Here is a 22,192-nt window from a genome sequence, read left to right as displayed (position 1 = left end):
GAAAGAAGTGAAGGGTGTAAAGCCACAGCTCACATATGTAAACAGCTAACTACCCACCCACAGCCCACGTTCCACACCAGAGAATTTAACTTGTCACTAAAAAGCTCTGGCACCTTTAAGATTATCCATGGGCTTTGGATATAAGGAGTCATTCATACCACTTGACAATGAGGAAGATACAGGCATGTAACTGAAAACTGAAGAGAGAGGAGGTATACACGCCAGCCACACCCCACAAAACATGGGCATTTAGATGAGGGACCACTTTGGTCCTCTGATGCTCTAAACAAATCTTCTGAAGAAGCTTAGCACAAATTTCTAGCATTACACAAAGTACAAGACGATAAAGTATATAAAATAGAGCCTACGATGAAACAGATTTTTAATCACAATCTGGCTTAAAACTTACCAAATTCCTCGTGCCATCTGGAGCAGCCAGGTGGCACTGAATGTAGGAATTGAAAACTTGAACTGCATGCTGGATAAAAAAGCCTTTATGGAAATGTTTATCATCTTGAACCAAAGTCAGCCAGGACTCCAGCAACTTGTCATACGCTTCCATGTAGACCATGTCATCTTTATCAAGCTAAGAGAAAAGAAGTTTCACAAACAATGGCCAGAGAAATAACATGGGCATTATAACACAAGTCTCACACAGCTATACACATCGTTTTATACATCTTTCTTTTAATAATAATCTAGCTGAATTCATTCTAAAATTAACTAATCAATTCAAATACTGCAGTAAAAATGTCTATACATTTTAAAATCTTTCTAAAGTAATCTAAATAAATCTTGGGCAAACAGTAATTAATGTTTATTTCTTAAGAAGACTAGCTATTTCTGTGGAACATGTATTTTTCAAATAAAAAATTAACATTTCTCTGTAGTCAATAAGAGATCTATCAGAATGAAAAGATACTTACTACATACATTTAAACAATTTTTTTAAATGGAAAATGCCCTGGTCAGAAGGCTCAGTGGATAGAGCATCATCCCACCATGCCAAGATTGCAGGATCAATTCCCAGTCAGGGCACATACAAGAAGCAATCAATGAGTGCACAACTAAATGGAGCAACTAAGTGGAATGAGATGTTTTTACCGCTCCCCCTCTATCCCCCATCCCCCTCATAAAATAATTTTAAAAATTCTTTCTTTAAAAAAACAAATGGAGAATGAAGATTAGTCTAATCAGCATATTTAACAATGTGGAGAGAACTTCACAGATGCTCCATAACATTCTATATATTTTTTTAATAAAGGAAGAATAGGGCCTACAGAGAAGAGCCTTCCTACTTAATTGATAACCTGGACACACAGGTTAATCTGTGTATCTATTTCTTCATCATAAACTCACTAGGTCAGCATTCCATGAAACCCAGAATACTTAGTGTTAAAGCACCATGCTCCATGAAAATATAAACAATGTACCACTCGTGCTTTCCAGCTCAGTCCAATGAGAAGAGTGAGATACAAAAAAGTACAGCAAATACATTAAAGGCGTAAGAGATACCAAGAATTTCAGTCGGTATCTACATATGTAGATAACTATTCAGTCTAACTACATATGTACGTATATATTCACTTTTAAAAAGGTTTTGGCAAAACCCACCATTTCTGACTATCTGTTAACAGGTAGTGAACCTAGGAGCACTAAAGGTCTATATAGATCTAGTCTGTAACTTGTGTTTCTAGCTTCTACAAAAAACAGACTGGCCCCGTCTACAAATACAGAAGTCAGAAACTTTCATCAGAGAGTACATTCATCAATTTGTCAATAACTCAAAAACAGAAAAGTACTAGAGAATCTATGTCAAGTATTCCAGATTTAGCTGGACCACCAGAACTACCACCCACTCATGACATCTAAGCATCAGATAAACTGCTTACAGTGAATCTCTTCCTTGTGCCTGCAGTTTTTATTAAGCCATAGTCTACAAAGAAAAAGTATGTTAAGGGTATAAAGAGGGACCGATATACGGTGACAGAAAATAATTTGACTTTAGGTGATGGGTATACAACATAATCAACAGTTCAAATGCTACAGAAAGGTTTACCTGAAACCTATATACTCTTACCGATCAATGTCACCCTATTAAATTTAATTTTCTAAATAAAATTATAAAAATAAAGTAGTATTTTTTGGGTCAAATAAACCTTATAAAACATTCTGAAGTCATTTTGTGAAAAAAAAATTATGTAAGACTGAAGAGAATGTTAAAAGAACTTCATTAGATGATTTTAATAAGAGTTAAACATAGCAAATCCCATTTTTATTCCCTATTTCCTTGGCCTTGAAGGCACACACAGTTAAGTCATCCCTTAACGCTGCCAGTAGGTTCTGCAGCTTTATGTGAAACCACGGACAACAAAACCCATTTCACCACAGGTTAACTGATACAACACATTATCTGAGAACTGCTGTGTACCAGAAATGGACAACATTCTTTGAATGTAACTGGAACACATCGTCTTGTAAATAGTCCATTCCTGTTTGTTCTGCTGCATATGTTTTACAAAGTTGCTGCAAACTCTGAATGAGCAAGCAGACAATGGGTTAGGTTCCTTCTATTTTTCACCAGGTATAGGTGGACAGATCAATACAGCACTTGTTTTAAGTGTGTTTGTTTACAGACACCTTATTTTATATATTGTTGATTCGTACATATTCATTAGAATTTATAAATACCAATAACAAAGATCAATTCAACTAAGTTTTTTGTTTGTTTGTTTTTGTTTTGTATTTTTCTGAAGCTGGAAACAGGGAGAGACAGTCAGACAGACTCCCACATGCGCCCAACCAGGATCCACCCGGCACGCCCACCAGGGGCCACGCTCTGCCCACCAGGGGGCGATGCTCTGCCGCGACCAGAGCCACTCTAGCGCCTGGGGCAGAGGCCAAGGAGCCATCCCCAGCGCCCAGGCCATCTTTGCTCCAATGGAGCCTCGGCTGCGGGAGGGGAAGAAAGAGACAGAGAGGAAGGAAGGGGGGGGGTGGAGAAGCAGATGGGCACTTCTCCTATGTGCCCTGGCCGGGAATCAAGCCCGGGTCCCCCGCACGCCAGGCCGACGCTCTACCGCTGAGCCAACCAGCCAGGGCCTCAACTAAGTTTTTATTTCTACATCATTTATTTCCTTCTACCACCTTTGTACATACTGCTTGCAACATTAATCCAATTACAATCCACAAGTAATTTTGTTGCATGAATATAAAAAATAAATAATTGAAAACAAATCGATGTGTCTCCCTCTCTAAAAGAGAATAAAATATATATAAATAAATTTAGAAAAAGGTGATGGTCCAAACTCTCGTCACAAAATATTGGATGCAGTTTCCCTGTGCAATGAGAATGCCGTATCTTTTTGGCTTTGGACATATATTGTTTGTTCAAGAATCGTTTCTGTGAATTTATCTAGGATACAGTCAGCTAGCTACATCTCAGCCTCAGATTTCAGTTATACTATCAACTTGACCATCACTCGAGTCTGGAGTACTGCTGTCTCTTTACAGTCTTCTTCTGATCTGTTTCCTCACTGTGAAATGTCTTCTTCTGGCAAGTTTCTCCTCTTATTACTATGAGCAGAAAACAAAAACTTCTGAATCCCATACGGTAGTCAATAAAACTTTTAAAAAAAGATTTAAAAGATTGTATCTCCAGACTTCTTTTATAAGCTTCCTGAAAGTATACCATACTTTGGAAAATGCAATTCAAAAGCTGGAAAATAACGGGTAGTAGCTATTTATTTCATTTATAGCGACTGAGTTCACTATTATATCATAGTTGTAGGTGATTTCATCATTCCTCCACTTTCTTATTTTACACATTTTAAAACATTATTATAGCTGGGAATTGATTAGTAATAGTTCAATACTTCCCAAGGTCATAAGATAGCAAAATGTTTCAAGATACAGGAGAAATCAGATCACTAAAATCCACAGACTTACAAAAGAGTCTGACATATTCACAGGCAAAATGCAAAATGATTAATACTATTTTTGTCCTAAGGGCTCCAAGAAAGAACACTCTTGAAAAAAAAAATCAATGTTAAAATAGAACTGCTCAAAAAAGAAACAAAAAGCAAGCCCTAGTAGTACACTGAGGATTAAACAATGCTGTTAAAAATCTGTTCAAGCATTGTCTGCAGTCATGGATTTAGGATTCCATTCACTGACTCCTATTTGAAGCTCTTCAAGAGATTTTTTTTTTCAATTTTATATTTACTTAAATTAGGAAAAATTCCTAAGAAGAGGTGAGCATCCTCTTTTGGCACCAGATTCTCTTAAGGAAATGTATCTCCCATCCTACTTTAAATCTCAAAAGTCAAATTTATTATACACAGCCCTGGCTGGGTAGCTCAGTTGGTTATAGTATTGTCCCATTACACCAAGGTTATAGGTTCCAGGGCACATACAGGAATCAACTAATGAATGCATAGATAAGTATAACAATAAATCAATGTTTCTCTCTCTCAAATCAATGAAAAAATTATTATACACAGATAAACTTACAGTTTATATAACAAGATTGCTCTTTTGCTCTAGCCTTGACTTTCTACTCTTGTTTAATTCTGATTGTCCTCTGCAAGTTTTATTTATTTATAAAATATTTTTGAATTTATTTATTTTTATTATTATTTTCTTTTCACAGAGATAGAGAAAGAGAGACAGATGGGAAAGGAGAAAGATGAGAAGCATCAATCAGTTTTTTTGTTGCGACACCTTAGTTCTTCACTGATTGATTTCTCATATGTGCCTTGACCGTGGGCCTTCAGCAGACCGAGCAACCCCTTGCTGGAGCCAGCAACCTTGGGTCCAAGCTGGTGAGCTTTGCTCAAACCAGATGAGCCTGTGCTCAAGCTGGCGACCTCGGGGTCTCGAACCTGGGTCTTCTGCATCCCAATCCAACGCTATATCCACTGCGCCACCTCCTGGTCAAGCATCCTCTGCAAGTTTTAAACAATTATTTCATTTTAAATGTTCTTTTTATAAGCCAACAGAAATCTTTTATGAAAAAAAATAATCCCTAAAATTTCAACTGCTATGCTCATTAACATTTGCCTTTCTCTCTATGATAACCCACTCTTATAAAGCCTGCCTGAGTCATGAACAGCAGCTGTGAAGAGTGGCCTTCAGTGGAGCAAGACACCAGTTGAAGGGTTAATTAAAAATGATACTGACTTAAGAATGTCTGCCTATAAGAATATTTGCTGTAGTATTACTTAAAACAGTGCAAATAAATTTACCGAGCCATTCCTCTAATCTTTTACATTAAAACCCATGGTTTCTAACACTAGTCGATGACATAAGAAAATGCTTATGCCCTGGCCAGATAGCTCGGTTTGTTAGAATGTTGTCCCCATTCAAAGGTTGAAGGTTTGGTTCCAGTCAGGGTTCATACAGAAACAGATACACATTTCTTTCTTTCTCTCTCCCCATTCCCCTTCCTCTCTAAAATCAATGAATAATTATTTTTTTAAAAAGAAAATGCTCATAAAATATAAAATGATTGTTTTTCTTTAAATTTAGTTGGCATGCCTTAAAATACAGAAAAAATATACATCACAACATTACTATAACAGTTCAGAAGATAAAACTGTAAGTGATTTGGTTTACTTCTAATTTTTTGCTTTTTCAAAAATATTTTGATGTCAGAGAAATGGCAGCATGAGAGATAGTTCTGATCTCTTCCCTTAAAATTTCAACAAATTGGATATGTATAAGGCAGCAAAGGAACCCCAGCTGGGCTCCCAGCTGGCAGAAATGATCTGTGCAAGGAATAGGCTGAAGGTGGGATGGGTTGAAAAGGAGGACAGAAGATAAAACACATCTGCAGTCATCTCTCGAGAGGAGAGCAGAGGACTGAATTCTTCTCCCTCCCTGCTGGACTCAGGGAGAGAGTTTTATACTGAGCCTGGAGAGTTGGAGAGACTAGAGGGCAGGGGGGAAGAAGCTGAACCAAGGAGAGCACAATCAGAGGCAGGGTTACCCAGGACTGCCTACGTCGCTTGGCTTTCAATCAACCTGTGCAGGCAGCACTCAGCTTACAGTGCTCGCTCCATAGGCCAGTGTGGAGCCCAAAGTGCCTGGCTCTTGTGGCGGGGTGCAAGCCCCATCTGTGGGTGCTGGGAAGTGCCAGGCTTTCCTGGCAAGGCACAAACTCCATAAGTGGGTGCTTAACCCACAAAGATCAGTCCACTGAGGAGCACTGCTCACTTGTCATACCTGGCATTGGCACTGTGCCAGCTGTCCACGCTCCATGCAGTGGTCAGTGAAAACAAAAAGCAAGCACTCTCCCAGCCTCCCAGAACCCACCTCCCTCCCCCAAACGGTAGAAAGAAGGGTGGTGGTGGGCCAGCTGACTTTCTGGTGACACTCTACCCCTGAGAACTGGAAGTGCTCCACATATGATCCCCCTGGTCTGCTGAGACGTGGGGAAGAAGGACCATGGGAAACCTGCAAGTGCCACTGCTAAAGTCAGAAAACTGCAAAGCAATCCCCACCAACACTTCAGCCTTGCCTACATCACTAGGACAGCAGAGGTCTGCCCAAGAATTTCACAAAGCCAGAACTTGTAGTATAGCAACAGCTACTGAAAAAAAATTGCTTCTTGTTAGGGTTAATAATACCATTCTCAAATGTCATTAAGAAAAATGGAAATACAAGACAGAAACATAGTTCAGACAGATAATGAAAAACCCCCAGAAAAAAATCTCAATTACATGAAAACCTTGGAGTTTAATGACAGAGAATTTAAAATTGAAGTTCTAAAAAAACTGAATGAATTGCGAGAAAATAGTGATAAGCAAAATAGAGCTCAAAAACCAAATTAATGAACAGAAAGAGTACTTCACCAAGAAGATAAAACCCTTAAAAAAGAACCAAAAAGAGATGAAGAACTCAATACATGAACTGAAAAATGAGGTAACATATTTAGCTAATAGAACAGGCTAGACAGAAGAGAGAATCAGTGACTTCAAAGACAGGCAACTAGAGATGCTACAGAAAGAAAAGAGGGACTCATGAAATTTTTTTTTTTTTCAGAGACAGAGAGAGAGAGTCAGAGAGAGGGATAGATAGGGACAGACAGGAACGGAGAGAGATAAGAAGCATCAATCATTAGTTTTTTGTTGTGACACCTTAGTTGTTCATTGATTGCTTTCTCATATGTGCCTTGACTGCAGGCCTTCAGCAGACCGAGTAACCCCTTGCTCGAGCCAGCGACCTTGGGTCCAAGCTGGTGAGCTTTTGCTCAAACCAGATGAGCCCGCGCTCAAGCTGGTGACCTCGGGGTTTCAAACCTGGGTCTTCCGCATCCCAGTCCGACGCTCTATCCACTGCGCCACCGCTTGGTCAGGCGGGACTCATGAATTTAAAAAAAAAATGAGTGCTCTACAAGAATCATCTGACTCCACGAGAAAGAGCAATATAAGAATAATAGATATATCAGAACAAGAGAGGGAAAAGATAATAGAAAACTGATTTAAAAAAATAATTGAGAACTTCCCAAGCATGTGGAAAGAGTTAGAGCTTCGAATCCAAGAAGCAAACAGAACACCAAGTTACCTCAACCTATACAGACCTACTCCAGGCACCTCATAATGAAACTGTCACAAATCAATGACAATGTAAGAATCCTCAAGGCACCGAGTGAAAAAAAGAATATAACATATGAAGGAAAGCCCTTTATCATCACCTTTCTCAGAAGAAACCCTACAATCCAGAAGAGAGTGGACCCAAACATTCAAAGTTCTAAAAGAGAGGAATTACCAGCCAAGAATACTATATCCATCAAAGCTATCCTTCAAATATGAAAAATAAAAACTTTTACAAATATACAGAAGTTGACAGAATTTATCACCAGAAAACCCCCACTGCAGAAAATACTACAGGGGGTTTATTGGACCAGATACAAAGAGCAAAACAAAACAAAACCACATAAAAGCAACAAGATCAGAATAAAAACAAGGATAATCTGCGACAACAATAACATGAAAGGGGAGAGGATAAAGATCTGAAGTACCAAAGGAGGATGGAGTGCAGAAGCACTCACATGATAATGGACTCTTGTAAATATGACAAATTTTCTTTTAATTACCTAAAGGTAACCACCCAAAAAATGCCACTACTAAAACATGTAGATTAAAAAAAAGAAGAGCCTGACCTGTGGTGACGCAGTGGATAAAGCATCGACCTGGAATGCTGAGGTTGCTGGTTCGAAACCCTGGGCTTGCCTGGTCAAGGCACATATGGGAGTTGAAGCTTCCTGCTCCTCCCCCCCTTCTCTCTCTCTCTCTCCTCTCTCTAAAAAAAATGAAAAAAAAAAAAAAAAAAGAATAGAGGGAAAAGGTATGGAATACTACCAAACAAAAACAACTGACAGAAAAACAAAAGAGAACAACCAAACGAGAAACAGACCTATCTGAAAAAAATACATAAAATGGCTATAGGATATCCTCAAGTATCAGTAATTATCCTAAAAGTAAATGGACTGAACTCACCAATAATGAGGCACAGAGTAGCAGATTGATCAAAAAGCAAAACCCAACCATATGCTGCCTTCAAGAGACACAACTAAGCTGCAAGGACAAAAGTAGACTCAAAGTGAAAGGTTGGAAAACAATTCTCCAAGCAAATCATAATCAAAGAAAAGCAGGTGTAGCCATGCTCATATCTGACAATGCTGACTTCGAGACAATAAAGGTAATGAGAGACAAAGATGGTCATTTCATAATGATAAAGGGGACACTGTATCAAGAAGACATTTTTTTTTGACAAAGACAGAGTGAGGGACAGACAGAAAGGAAGGAAGAGAGATGAGAAGCATCAATTCTTCGTTGCAGCTCTTAGTTGTTCACTGATTATGTTCTCAGATATATCTTGTCTGGGGGACTACAGCAGAGCAAGTGACCCCTTGCTCAAGCCAGTGACCTTAGGCTCAAGCCAGCAACCTCGGGCTTCAAGCAAGCAACCTTTGGGCTCAAACCAGCGACCATGGGGTCATGTCTATGATCCCACACTCAAGCCAGCGACCCCAGGCTCAAGCAGAATGAGCCCACGCTCAAGCCAGTGACCTTGGGGTTTTGAATGTAGGTCCTCTGCGTCCCAGTCCGACGCTTTATCCACTGTGCACCACTGCCTGGTCAGGCTGCACATAACACGTCTTAATATATGTGCACCAAACCAGGGAACACCAAAATATATAAGACATCAACTAACTGATCTAAAAATAGAAGTAGATAAAAACATATTTATACTTGGAGATCTCAATACACCACTGACGGCCCTAGATTGATCATCCAAACAGAAAATCAATAAAGAAATCCTAAACGACACAGTAGACCAAATGGATGTAGTAGACTTTTACAGGGTACTTCATCCCAGGACTTCAGACTATATATTTTTCTCCAGTGTATATGGAACATCCTCAAGAATAGACCATATGTTGGGTCACAAAACTAATTGTCAACAAGCGCAGGAAGACTGAGATTATACCAAGCATATTCTCTGACCATAAGGCTTTAAAGTTAGAATTCAACTACAAAAAAGAAGAAACCCATAAAAATGTGGAAATTAAACAACATACTTCGAAAAAATGGGTCAAAGAAGAAATAAAAGCAGAGATCAAAATACAGACTAATGAAAATGACAATACAACATATCAAAAATTCTGGGACGCAGCAAAAGCAGCAATAACAAGGAAGTTTGTATCATTACAAGCTTACATTAAGAAATAAGAAAGAGGCCCTGGCCAGTTGGCTCAGCGGTAGAGCGTTGGCCTGGCGTGCGGGGGACCCGGGTTCGATCCCTGGCCAGGGCACACAGGAGAAGCGCCCATTTGCTTCTCCACCCCCCCCCCTCCTTCCTCTCTGTCTCTCTCTTCCCCTCTCGCAGCCAAGGCTCCATTGGAACAAAGGATGGCCCGGGTGCTGGGGATGGCTCCTTGGCCTCTGCCCCAGGCGCTAGAGTGGCTCTGGTCGCGGCAGAGAGACGCCCGGGAGGAGCAGAGCATCGACCCCTGGTGGGCAGAGGTGTCGCCCCTGGTGGGCGTGCCGGGTGGATCCTGGTTGGGCGCTTGCGGAAGTCTGTCTGACTGTCTCTCCCCGTTTCCAGTTTCAGAAAAATACAAAAAAAACCACAAAAAAACAAAAAAAAACCTCACCTAAAATAAAAGTCTGGGCCAGACAGCTACACTAGTGAATTCTACCAAACATTCATAGAAGAGTAGGTTCCTATCCTTCTCAAAGTCTTCTGAAAAACAGAAGAAGCAATATTCCCTAACACATTTTTTTTTTTTTTGCATTTTTCTGAAGCTGGAAACGGGGAGAGACAGCCAGACAGACTCCCGCATGCGCCCGACCGGGATCCACCTGGAACGCCCACCAGGGGCAACGCTCTGCCCACCAGGGGGCGATGCTCTGCCGCGACCAGAGCCACTCTAGCGCCCGGGGCAGAGGCCAAGGAGCCATCCCCAGCGCCCGGGCCATCCCTGCTCCAATGGAGCCTTGGCTGCGGGAGGGGAAGAGAGAGACAGAGAGGAAGGAGGGGGGGGGTGGAGAAGCAAATGGTCGCCTCTCCCATGTGCTCTGGCCGGGAATCGAACCCGGGTCCCCCGCACGCCAGGCCGACGCTCCACCGCTGAGCCAACCGGCCAGGGCCCCTAACACATTTTATGAGGCCAACATAACCTTCATACGAAAACCTGGCAAGGACATTACAATAAAAGAAAACTACAGATCAATATCCCTAATGAATACAGATGCAAAAATCCTAAACAAAATACTAGCAAATCAAATACAACAACACATTAAAAAATAATACACCACGATCAACTGGGATTCATTCCAGTAGCACAAGGATGGTTCAACATACATAAATAAAATAGATTAATGTTATATACCATATCAACAAACTAAAGAACAAAAATCATATGATCCTCTCAATAGATGCAGAAAAAGCATTTGATAAGATACAACATCCCTTTATGTTTAAACACTCAATAAAATGGGTATAGAAGGAAAATATCTCAACATTATAAAGACCATATATGAAAAACCATCAGCTAATATCATACTAAATGGTGAAAAAAATGAAAGCTTTTCCTCTAAAATCAGGGATACAACAAGGCTTCCTACTCTCTCCATTCCTATTCAACCTAGTGCTGAAAGTTCTAGCCAGAGCAATCAAACAAGAGAAAGAATAAAAGGCATTCAGATCGGAAAAGAAGAAGTATAGGTTTTACTTTTTGCAGATAACACAATCTTGTATATAAAAACTCCAAAGACTCCACAGAAAGACTATCTGAAACAAAAAAATCAATACAGTAAGGTCACAGGATACTAAATAAATATTCAGAAAGCTATTGCTTTCATATGTGAACTTTCATATGCTTTCATAATAAAACTTCAGAAAATGAACTCAAAAAAAGAACCCCTTTTACAGTTGCAACAACAACAATAAAAATACCTGGTGATAAACTTAACAAAGAATGTAAAGGATCAATATACTGAAAACTACAAAACATTATTAGAGGAAATTGAAAAAAACACAATGAAATGAAAAAATATTCGATGTTCATGGATTGGAAGATTCAATATAGTTAAAATGGCCATATTACCCAAAGCAATAAACAAATTTAATATAATTCCCATCAAAATTCCAATATCATTTTTTTTTAGATTTATTCATTTTTTTTATTAGAGAGAGAGAGAGAACAGGGGGAGGAGCTGGAAGCTTCAACTCCCATATGTGCCTTGACCAGGCAAGCCCAGGGTTTTGAACCGGCAACCTCAGCATTCCAGGTCGACGCTTTATCCACTGCGCCACCACAGGTCAGGCTATCATTTTTTAGAGAAATAGAACAAAACATCACCAGATTTGTATAGAATCATAAAATACCTTGAATAGCCAAAGCACTCCTGAGAAAAAAGAACAAAACTGGAAATATTACAATACTTGACTTTAAATTATACTACAAAGCCATGATATTGGCAGAAAAATAGATACACAGACCAATGGATCAGTACTGAGAACACTGAAATAAAACCACATATAATATATATGGTCAAATCACCTTCAACAGAGGAGCCAAAAACACACAATGAGAGCCTCTTCAATAAATGGTGCTGGATAACTGGAAAGTCACATGCAAAAGAATGAAACTTGACTGGAGTTTGTCCCCCTACACAAAACTGATGGCTCAGTGGTAGAGCGTTGGCCTGGCGTGTGGGAGTCCCGGGTTCGATCCCCAGTCAGGGCACACAGGAGAAGCGCCCATCTACTTCTCCACCCCTCCCCCTCTCCTTCCTCTCTGTCTCTCTCTTCCCCTCCCACAGCCAAGGCGCCATTAGAGCAAAGATGGCCCAGGCGCTGAGGATGGCTCTGTGGCCTCTGCCTCAGGCGCTAGAATGGCTCTGGTTATAACAGAACGACACCCTAGATGGGCAGAGCATCGCCCCCTGGTAGGCGTGCCAGGTGGATCCCAGTCGGGCACATGCGGGAGTCTGTCTGACTGCCTACCCGTTTCCAACTTCAGAAAAATATCAAAAAAAAGTCAATTCAAAATGGATCAAAGACCTAAACATAAGATCTGAAACAATAAATTACACAGAAGTAAACATAGGCACTAAACTCATGGTCGTTGGCTGTAGAGAACAATTTATGAATTTAACCCCAAAGGCAAGGGAAGTAGAGGCAAAAATAAATGAATGGGACTCTATCAAACTAAAAAGCTCTGCACAGCAAAAGAAACTGACAACAAAACAAATAGCCAACCAAATGGGAGATGATATTTGCAAACAACAGCTCCAATAAGGGGTTAATATCCAAAATATACAAAGAACTCACAAAGCTCAGTAACAAGCAAGCGACCCAATCAAAAAATGGGTAATGGACATGAAGAGACATTTCTCCCAAGACATACAAATGGCCAACAGATATATGAAAAAAATGCTCTTCTTCACTAGCTATTAGAGAAATACAAATTAAAACTACAAGGAGATACCACCTCACACCTGTTAGATTGGCTATTATCAACAAGACAGGTAATAACAAGTGTTGGAGAGGCTGTGGAGAAAAAGGAACCCTCATTCACTACTGTTGGTGGGAATGTAAATTACTACAACCATTATGGAAGAAAGTATGGTGGTTCCTCAAAAAATTAAGAATAGAACTACCTTAAGACCCAGCAATCCGTCTACTGGGTATCTACCCCCAAAACTCGAAAATGTTGGTACATAAAAACATATGCAGCACCATGTTCACTGCACCATTATTCACAGTGGCCAGGACATGGAAACAACCAAAGTGCCCATCAATAGAGGATTGGATAAAGATGTGGTACAGCTAGTGCTCGACTTATGACCACGATTGGTTCCGACAGACCGGTCATAACACGAGTTGGTCGTAAGTTGAGTAGGCTATATGTACAGTACTGTGAAATGACATTATAAAAATCTTTAAGTCATATTTTATCATAATTTTCTTTCTCATTATTTATATATCGTAATTTTCTTTGTTCATTTTATGCCATTTGTATCATCTCTATACCATTTTGTTTCTTATTTTTACATTCATCAGGTTTAAGTAAAACACTGCATTACCAGTACAACTGGTTTAATATTTGCAAAGACAATTTCCTCTTGGGACATCTTGGGAGGGGTTTGATGAAAAATATCCAAGGCACAAAACACAAACTGCTGTACTGAGTCTGGGATAACAGTTGAAATGGTGCACGTGAGGATGATAGTGCTGCCGGAAGCTGGTCCGCACTGTCGTATGCCCAGCTGGGCAACGCTTGCGCTGCCAGACATGGAGCAGTTGTGGCTAGCGATTGTGGTCGTAAAGTCGAATGGTCGTAAGTTGCATAGGTCGTAAGTCGATCAATATTTGTGTGTATATATCTTTATTATATGCGGCTTAAGTGTCTGTTTGTCGCCGATAGCTTATTGGTTGCTTGTGTAACTGTACTAGCCAATGGGGTGAGGTTGCCACGGCATTCAAATAGTCCCGCCTTCTGGCATGCCACCTCACAAATTGAGGTTAAAGATTGGAGCAATTATTATGCTGTTAAGAAATCTTAACACCAGAAGGGGTCTTTGCAATGGTACAAGATTAGAGGTTCTTCAACTGAAAAATGCCATAATAGCTAAGTCTTTGACTGGCTCCTCTAAAGGTGAAATACATGTCATTCCAAGAATTGATTTGGCTCCATCTCAAACAGGGTTGCCATTTCAATTGAGACGTAGACAATTTCCTGTAGAACTTGCCTTTGCTATGACCATCAATAAGTCTCAGGGCCAAACGCTTAAGCGTGTTGGCATTTTTTTACCTGAGCCTGTATTTGGACACGGTCAACTTTATGTTGCCTGTTCAAGAGTTCGTGAAAGAACGGACGTAAAATTAAAAATAATTGATGGTCCTCTGCAAAGCGAGCTTAAAAATGATGGAAAGATCTACACAAGAAATGTTGTGTACAAAGAGATCTTTGACATGTGAATTAACATTTTATTATTTAAATCACCTTTATTTATTGAGCTAGCGGTGGCTCTTAAGAAATGTACTGCCAGTGGTTTCCTTCATTGCACTCTACTTTAAACAATTAAGCAAGTAGAAGGGGGAAACCCCGTGGGGCAGTAAGCAAAGGGGCGTCCTCACCGCCTGCCCTGGGTAATTCAGTTTGAATCAGCAGACACCTTTGCACAAATCATTTTAATTACAATTTATAATATCTAGAACAGCGGTCATTTCGTATGACTGCTGGGCTTTCTAGTATATATATAATGGAATACCACTCAGCCATAAGAGATGACATAGGGTCATTTATGACAACATGGATGGACCTTGAGAACATTATACTGAGTGAAATAAGTGAATCAGAAAAAGCTAAAAACTGTATGATTTCATATATAGGTGGGATAAAAAGGTGAGACTTATGGACATAGATAAGAGTACAGAGTTTACAAGGAGGAGGGAGATGTAGCAGAGGGGGAGAGAGGTTGGGTGAACGGTGTAAAGAGGGACAAATTTAGGGTGACAGAGAATTATTTGGCTTTAGGTGATGGATATACAACATAATTGACTATTCAAATGATGGAGTGATGTTTGAATGAAATCTATGTACACTTATTGATCAATGTCACTCTGTTAAAATTAATTTTCTAAGTAAATAAATAAATAAATCGCCAAGAAATTTTTAGTCCTTATCAGATAGCTCATTGATTAGAGCATTGGTTAAAGCACAAAGGTTGCTGGTTCGATCCCCTGTCAGGGTACACAGAGAACAAGTTAATAATGTTCTTGTTTCTTTCTCTCTTTCCCTTCCTCTGACTGGAATCAATAAATAAAAATTAAAAAAAAATTTAAACAATAAATTAAGTATTAAATGTCCACGATCAGGGGAGAAAGCTACTGTATATCTCTATGTATGAATAAAGAGAATAAAGAAAGTGGTTAAGTTATGGGATTTTTAGAGAATTTTAACTTTACACACTGTTTGTTACTTTTACTAAAAAACATGACATTTTCACAACATTAAAACTGAAATAGTTTTAGTAACAAAATAATAATTATAAATATAAAGAAAAATATAAAGGTAAAAACTTAACCTAAAAGAAACACATTCCTAAAAAACATGAAACTTGGTATTTGGAGAAAACCTGAATACTGCTATAACTAACCATTTACAATTTTTAGTTGATTTCCCCCTCCACCCAAAAATGCCAGGCTCAGTAGATTTATAGGTGAGAGCTACTCAACTAGCAAACAAAAACAAGCAATCTTATAAAAACTGAGTTTTAAAGAAGGAAGAGGATAAGCTGGAAAGTGAAGGAGTGATCTGTGAGGATGGTATAACAAGAAATAACAAGTGTTGGTGAGGATGTGGAGAAAAGGGAGCCCTCATGCATTGTGGGTAAGAATGCAGATTGGTGCAACCATTATGGAAAGCAGTACTGGAGATGCCTCAAAAAATTAATATTCAACCTAGCAGTTCCACTTCTGGAAATACAGTAGACCCAAAGGAAACAAAAGCTTTATCTCAAAAAGATATCTGTACTCTGGTGTTCACAGCAGCATTACTTAATAGTCCAGATATGGAAATAATCTCAGTGTCTATCAGTGGATTAATGGGTAAATTCTAACACACACCCTGGAATATTACTCAAGTTGTAAAAAAATGGGGGAGGATATCCTACCATTTCAACATCATGGATGGACTCTGAAGACATTATGCTAAGTGCAATAAATCAGACATAGAAAGCCAAATGCCATACAATCTCATTTATATATGGAATATTTAAAATAACAACAACAACAAAATAGACTCACAGAGATCAGACTTATGGATTTGTGGTTACCAGAGGTGCGGGCTGGAAGAAAGTAGTCCAAAGGTCCATGCTGGCAATTAGATTAGTAAGTATGCGGGATGTGATGCACAGCTTGATGACTACAGGTAACACTGCTATGTGACAGGAAGTTTTTAGGAGAGTAGATGCTAAGAGTTCTTACAACACAAGGAGTTTTTTTTCTTTTCTTTTCATTGTAGTTATATGAGATGATGGCTGTTAGCTGAACCTATTGTGGTTACCATTTCATAATATTTATAAGTCAAACCATCATTTTCTATCTTAAACTTATATAGTGATGTACGTCAATTATTTTTCAACAAAATGGGGGGGGGATAATTACAAACATGAATGAATAAATGAATGAGTGCTGCTGGAAAAATCTGTCAGTCATATGGAGAGAAATTAAATTAAACCTCGATACCATATTCCAGATTAAATTGTAAGGTGGTAAAGTCATGAAAGGCAAACTTTCGAAGCATTTAGAAGAAAACAAGAAAGGGCAGGTATTTGAAAAAAGGAGCTAATCATGCAAACTTTAAAAGAAATGACAATGAGTTAAACTGAGATAAAGAACCTTTGTTTCTCACGAGATACCACAAAGTTTAAATACACTCACAGAGTATCCAGGATTGGATCCTGAAACAGAATAAGAGCACTGGTGGGGAGTTAGTGAAGTCCAAATAAAGCATGCAGTTTAATTAATAAAAAAAACTAGGTTTGACATGTACCACAGTTATATAAGATGGTAATATGAGGGAAGCTTCATAAAGGTATATAGAAACTGTACTAGTTGACAACTTTTCTGTAAATGTAAAGTGATTCTAATTAAAGCAAAAAATACCATACAATGAGAAAAGGGGCCACAAGCTGGGAGAACAGACCAATGTATAGAGGGAATTTCTACAAAATCAATAAGAAGGGACAATCCAATAGGAAATGTACAATGAACAAAACCAGTCTCTCATAAGAATGATCCAGGGAATTATACATTGACAATATGAAAAGATGCTCATGTCACTAGGACGTGGGAAAGCAAATTAAGACCATGTTTTATACATGCAAGTTTGGCAAGAAGTGTGATGGTGAAGACATGGTAATAATAAAGAAACTTGGGAAAAGGTCTGTGGAAGTTGTACTATCAATGGGAGGGGCACACTAGTAGCATCAGCCACAGTACTGGTAACATTCTTGCACTGGGGCGTGAGTTCATTCACGGTCATTTATTCGGTTTCAGAACATACTACGATATTTCCCCATGTATAACATGCACCCTTTACCAGAAAATTTGGGGTCTAAAAACTGGGTGCGTCCTACACAGTGGCCGTAGATTTTTTTTTACTTGCATCTCCCACTTTTTCGTGCAGATGAGGAGGAGCTGTACGAATTTTATGATGAATAAAACTTGAGTTCAGTAATTTTATGTAATACATTTTCCCTCAAATTCTGGGGCCCCAAATTAAGGTGCGTCTTATTCATGGGGAAATATGGTATATTAGGGTTTTTTTGGTCTGCATGAAATACGATATAAAACCATCATGGGGATTTTGAGGACTCAAGAAAGAATACATAATGATCAAACAGAGTACTAAAAAGGCCAACACAACACTCAGTTTGTTATCACCAGAGGGAGAAGGTGGTTTTATTCCTGAACAAACAGTTACTAAATGCTATGAGCTAAGTATGGGAATACAGAGAAGAGTAAAACCGTTTCTTCCCTCAGAAACATCTGTGGTCTGTTTATATACTTCACAAAGCATGTGCTTTGCAGACATCATTTGTTAAGTCTTAACAGTTTCTCTTGCCAAAACAAACAGACTGCTAACACATCTTAAGAGGAACTTAAGAGAGTAGCATCCTCTGACCTACACTGTCTCAAGGAAGAAGCAGGGCATTTTCCAAGAACTACCTTCATTGCTCTCTAGTGCACAAATCACGCATGCTGTTGTAGTTTGCTTATATACAGAAAAGTACAAATAAAATATAAAAGCCTTTTCACTGATGGAGCCCAACTTCCTCCTAACAAAACCGTGATATAAGACAAAACACTATCACAGGAGACTGTAAACGCCACCATTCATTGGATGGTGACTTAAAACAAGAACTAAAAACTGCTAAAGAGCCTCTGGCTGCTTGTGAACACCAGAACAAGTAACTCATCAGGCAAAGCATGAGAAGCATGGTTAATGACAATTGGCAACTAGAGCTTTCATTCTAATCATGAAGAACTGAAACCCAACCGGGCGTGTTTTCATAAAACGTTGGCCCTGCTCCACGGCCAACCTGGCCAACACCCAACAGCCAAGCCTGAGCACGAGCACAGCGATGACAGAGGAGTCCCAGCTAGGCACTATGTGCTCACGCCCCAAGTATTGGTAGGCCTGCTGCCAGAGAGGCTTTGAAAAGGGGTTTAGAGCTTATGAGACTACTTGACCCCACTTTACTCCATTTGGGAATGAAGGGTGGGGAAGGTGATCAAAATATGCTATCAGCACTTACATTTCAATGACCATAAGGAACTTGGAAGTGTATAGGAGAGAATCTACAGCTCTTCAGCCATAGGAAAAAGTCTGCCTTTGTCGTGAATATATATGATGTCATTATTTGTATTTATGAAGATGCTGCCAAACGAAGCTTTGGAAAGAAAATTTTCAGTATGTAAATCACTCTCCCTTTTACTTAATTAAATTTCAGAAATTAAATCTAGCATAACTGTTTGATTCCAACCATGTAACATTCTGGAAAAGAAAAAAATATGAAGACAATAAAAATATCCGTGGCTGCTGGGGGTAGAGCAGGAGGAAGAGCAGGCAGAGCACAGGGAAGTTCTAGGACAGCGAAACTACTCTGAGGGATACTGTAATGGTGGACACATGACAGCATCTGTCCAAATTCAGAGAACACATAACACCAAGAGTGAGCCCTGGTGCGAACTGTGGACTCCGGGTGACAGAGAGGTGTCAATGCTGGCCCACCAGCTGTAATAAACATACCATCTGGTGGGGGATATTGATAGTGGGAAGGCCGTGTGTGTTGGCATAGGGGAACGTAAGGGAAATCTGTGTTTTCAATCAATTTTGCTGTGAATTCAAACCCGCTCTAAATATGTAGTGTGTGTATACCTCATATCAAACACTGCAGAAATGTACAAGGTAAGTTGTACAGAAGACAAATCTCATGCACAGAAGTTCTGAATCCAAATGATATGCAGCAAACTCCAAAATGACTCCTAAACACAATAATACTATGACGACTGGCAGGTTATTGGTATAAGCCATCCCACTACAGATTTTTTCTCTACAAACAGCAAATAACCAACAGGACAACTCCAAGCCTCTTGCATGAAATTTGGAAAAGTTCTCTCTGTGATCATTAGTAGTAGTTTCACATGTAAACATAAACTAATCAGTTAGTTTTCCAAAAGAATCAGGTTATAGACATAAAAAAGAAGCAGTAAGACGGGAGTGGATGATTCTCACACAGGAAAGTTTAGTCTAAGGAATAACCACCTTTAAGAAGTTCCATGACCTCCTCCAATTTTGTGTTCCAATTTCCAGCGGGAAGCTGCCACCGTCATACAGCTCTTCATAAGGGTTTGGGAATGGAAACAAATCACACAAGCAGAGCTCACAGAGAATGGAAAAGAGCGTCAAGAATATTGGCAGGAAGTTCGCTCACAGCATTCATTTGCAAACACAATGGAAAAAAAATCATTTGACAGGAATAACTTACACAGCAGAAAACATGCTTGCAAAACAGAAGAGGTTCAACAGTCCCGATAAATGTAAGGGAAGAAAAAGTTCTATTAATATACTATTTCTTAATCTGGATGGTTGGTGCACAGTTATTCATTTGTTATTCTTACAACTTTCATATATTACATATAAATTTTTTTATTTTACATAAATAAAGTATTTCACAGCCAGCTGAAAATTCATAGGCACTGGCACAACACCCAAAGCCCAATGACAGGTCAAATGACACGTACTGCACAAGCCAGGACAAGGCAGCACTGGAGACCTGAAGGGCTATATCAATGCATGTTGCTATTCATCTGCGGAAGGCTTGAGATTCCTTTCCAACGGTCATAGTACCATATAAGGCAAACACAGCAATTTAGAGAATTATAAAAGAAACAGCACAAATAATACTTCATCAGCTCTCCATTTTAAAAAAGAATTTAGAAGTCTTTGAATGTCAAATACAAAATAAAATTAATTCATTCTTTCGTGATTTTTAACTCAGAGTACCTGTGCAACTGACAGCACTCCTGGGTTCTGACACTGCAGGAGAAAGTGATTTAGTGGACAGACAGTGCAGCTGCTGGGTGAGTCCTATAGATAGATCACTTAAAAACAACCTATCCTGCCAAACACCATGACTTTGAGCTGTGATTGAGAAAAATGTTTTTAAATGCTACAATTCTAGATTAACACACTTTCTTCCTTTTGGAAATGCATACAAATTTCCTAATTTTTAATGCTAAAAAATCCATACGAGTTAAGCACTATGCCTGGCACATGAAGGTAGTCAGTAAATATTTATGGAAGTGAATTAATCCAGTAGCACACACACTTGGCTGGCATCTCAAGAACTCCCCTGGCTCACCTGAGTACAGGGGCAGTCCCCTTTCTCCACCTCACTATAGCGTACACTCTGAACCCCTGGCCCATTAGACTTGATTACGCTTCTGATTCTAGCATTATAAACAATACAAAGGATACCACATGGAACAATAGTTAAGACAGTAAATTAGCCCTATTGTAAATCCACTGTGCGCTCTCTCACAGGTCAGAAGTCTGAAAAACGTCAACACTGGTTCTGTGCTAGCACTGCTACAACAAATTGAAAATATCAGAGCTGGTAAAACTACAATCCAACCAGAATTAAATAAAACACTGCAATTATTTCTTAAAGACTTCCTTTAATAAGAATCTATAGTTAAGATGCATTGTATTTCCCCATGTATAAGATACACCTTAATTTGGAGGCCAGAAATTTGGGGGGGAAAAGTAACAAGCACAAAAAAGCAGGAAATGCAAGTAAAAAAAAATCTACCACCAGTGTATAAGATGCACCCATTTTTTAGACCCCAAATTTTTCAAAAACCAGTGCGTCATATACATGGGGAAATACGGCAATAGTAAATTAACCAACTTTCCAATATCCTAGTAGAGCTAAAGTTACTGTTAGTATTAAAAAGAAGTTCACTTTAAATGTTCAAGGTTTAAAAAATACTCATGCATCTCAGATAATTCTTCGACCTGTCGAGCAGAGGGAGTGAATGCTCATAATGGCTAGATATGTCTTGCTCTCAACAGTGTCATCAGGACTGCTAGGCAGGCGTGTGCATGACTTCCCATCCTTTTGTGAGCTAAGGTGCATTTGCTGATATCACCATTCCAGAAAGTCAGCTGCTGCTCTCTCTCTTATCACTGAACTATTCCCCAATTAAGCTCCCACATCCCAGTTTGTAACTTGGCCTCAATGTGCTCCTTTCACCGCATTACCTTCCCACAAAGTAACCATCCCTGGAGCTCAAGACGCCAGCACTAAATTAGGAGTGCTGGAGTTTAAATGCACCCACTCACTCACTGGGCGCTACTCTCTACAGTGAACTTCTGACAACTTCATCAAGCATCTTTTTATTACCTTGTCTTACTGGTCTTTTTTTGTCTTTTTTTAAGAGACAGAGACACACAGGACAGATACAGGCAGGAAGGGAGAGAGATGAGGAGAATCAACTCAGTTGCGGCACTTTAGTTGTTCACTGATTGCTTCGCATATGTGTCTTGACGGGGGGGGGGGGGGGGGGGGGGGGGGGGCGGCGGCTGCAGCCAAGCCAGTGA

At 39.4% G+C, this 22,192-nt stretch overlaps 1 protein-coding gene across 5 annotated transcripts in view; it reads right to left on the bottom strand.

Annotated features, from left to right (window-relative positions):
- Window positions 1-22,192, bottom strand: part of XPO4 (exportin 4) — a 117,438-nt gene that overhangs the window by 27,668 nt on the left and 67,578 nt on the right. For all 5 annotated transcript variants that reach the window (XM_066369188.1, XM_066369190.1, XM_066369191.1 and 2 more), the window contains one exon: window positions 410-586. In XM_066369188.1, coding sequence (XP_066225285.1) covers window positions 410-586 — 177 coding nt within the window. The remainder of the gene's footprint in view (window positions 1-409; window positions 587-22,192) is intronic.

This window comes from Saccopteryx leptura, chromosome 2 (genome assembly GCF_036850995.1).
Source record: "Saccopteryx leptura isolate mSacLep1 chromosome 2, mSacLep1_pri_phased_curated, whole genome shotgun sequence".
Classification (NCBI taxonomy): domain Eukaryota; kingdom Metazoa; phylum Chordata; class Mammalia; order Chiroptera; family Emballonuridae; genus Saccopteryx; species Saccopteryx leptura.
The sequence above is the reverse complement of the archived record's forward strand: the minus strand, read 5'-3'. Positions and strand labels throughout refer to the sequence as shown.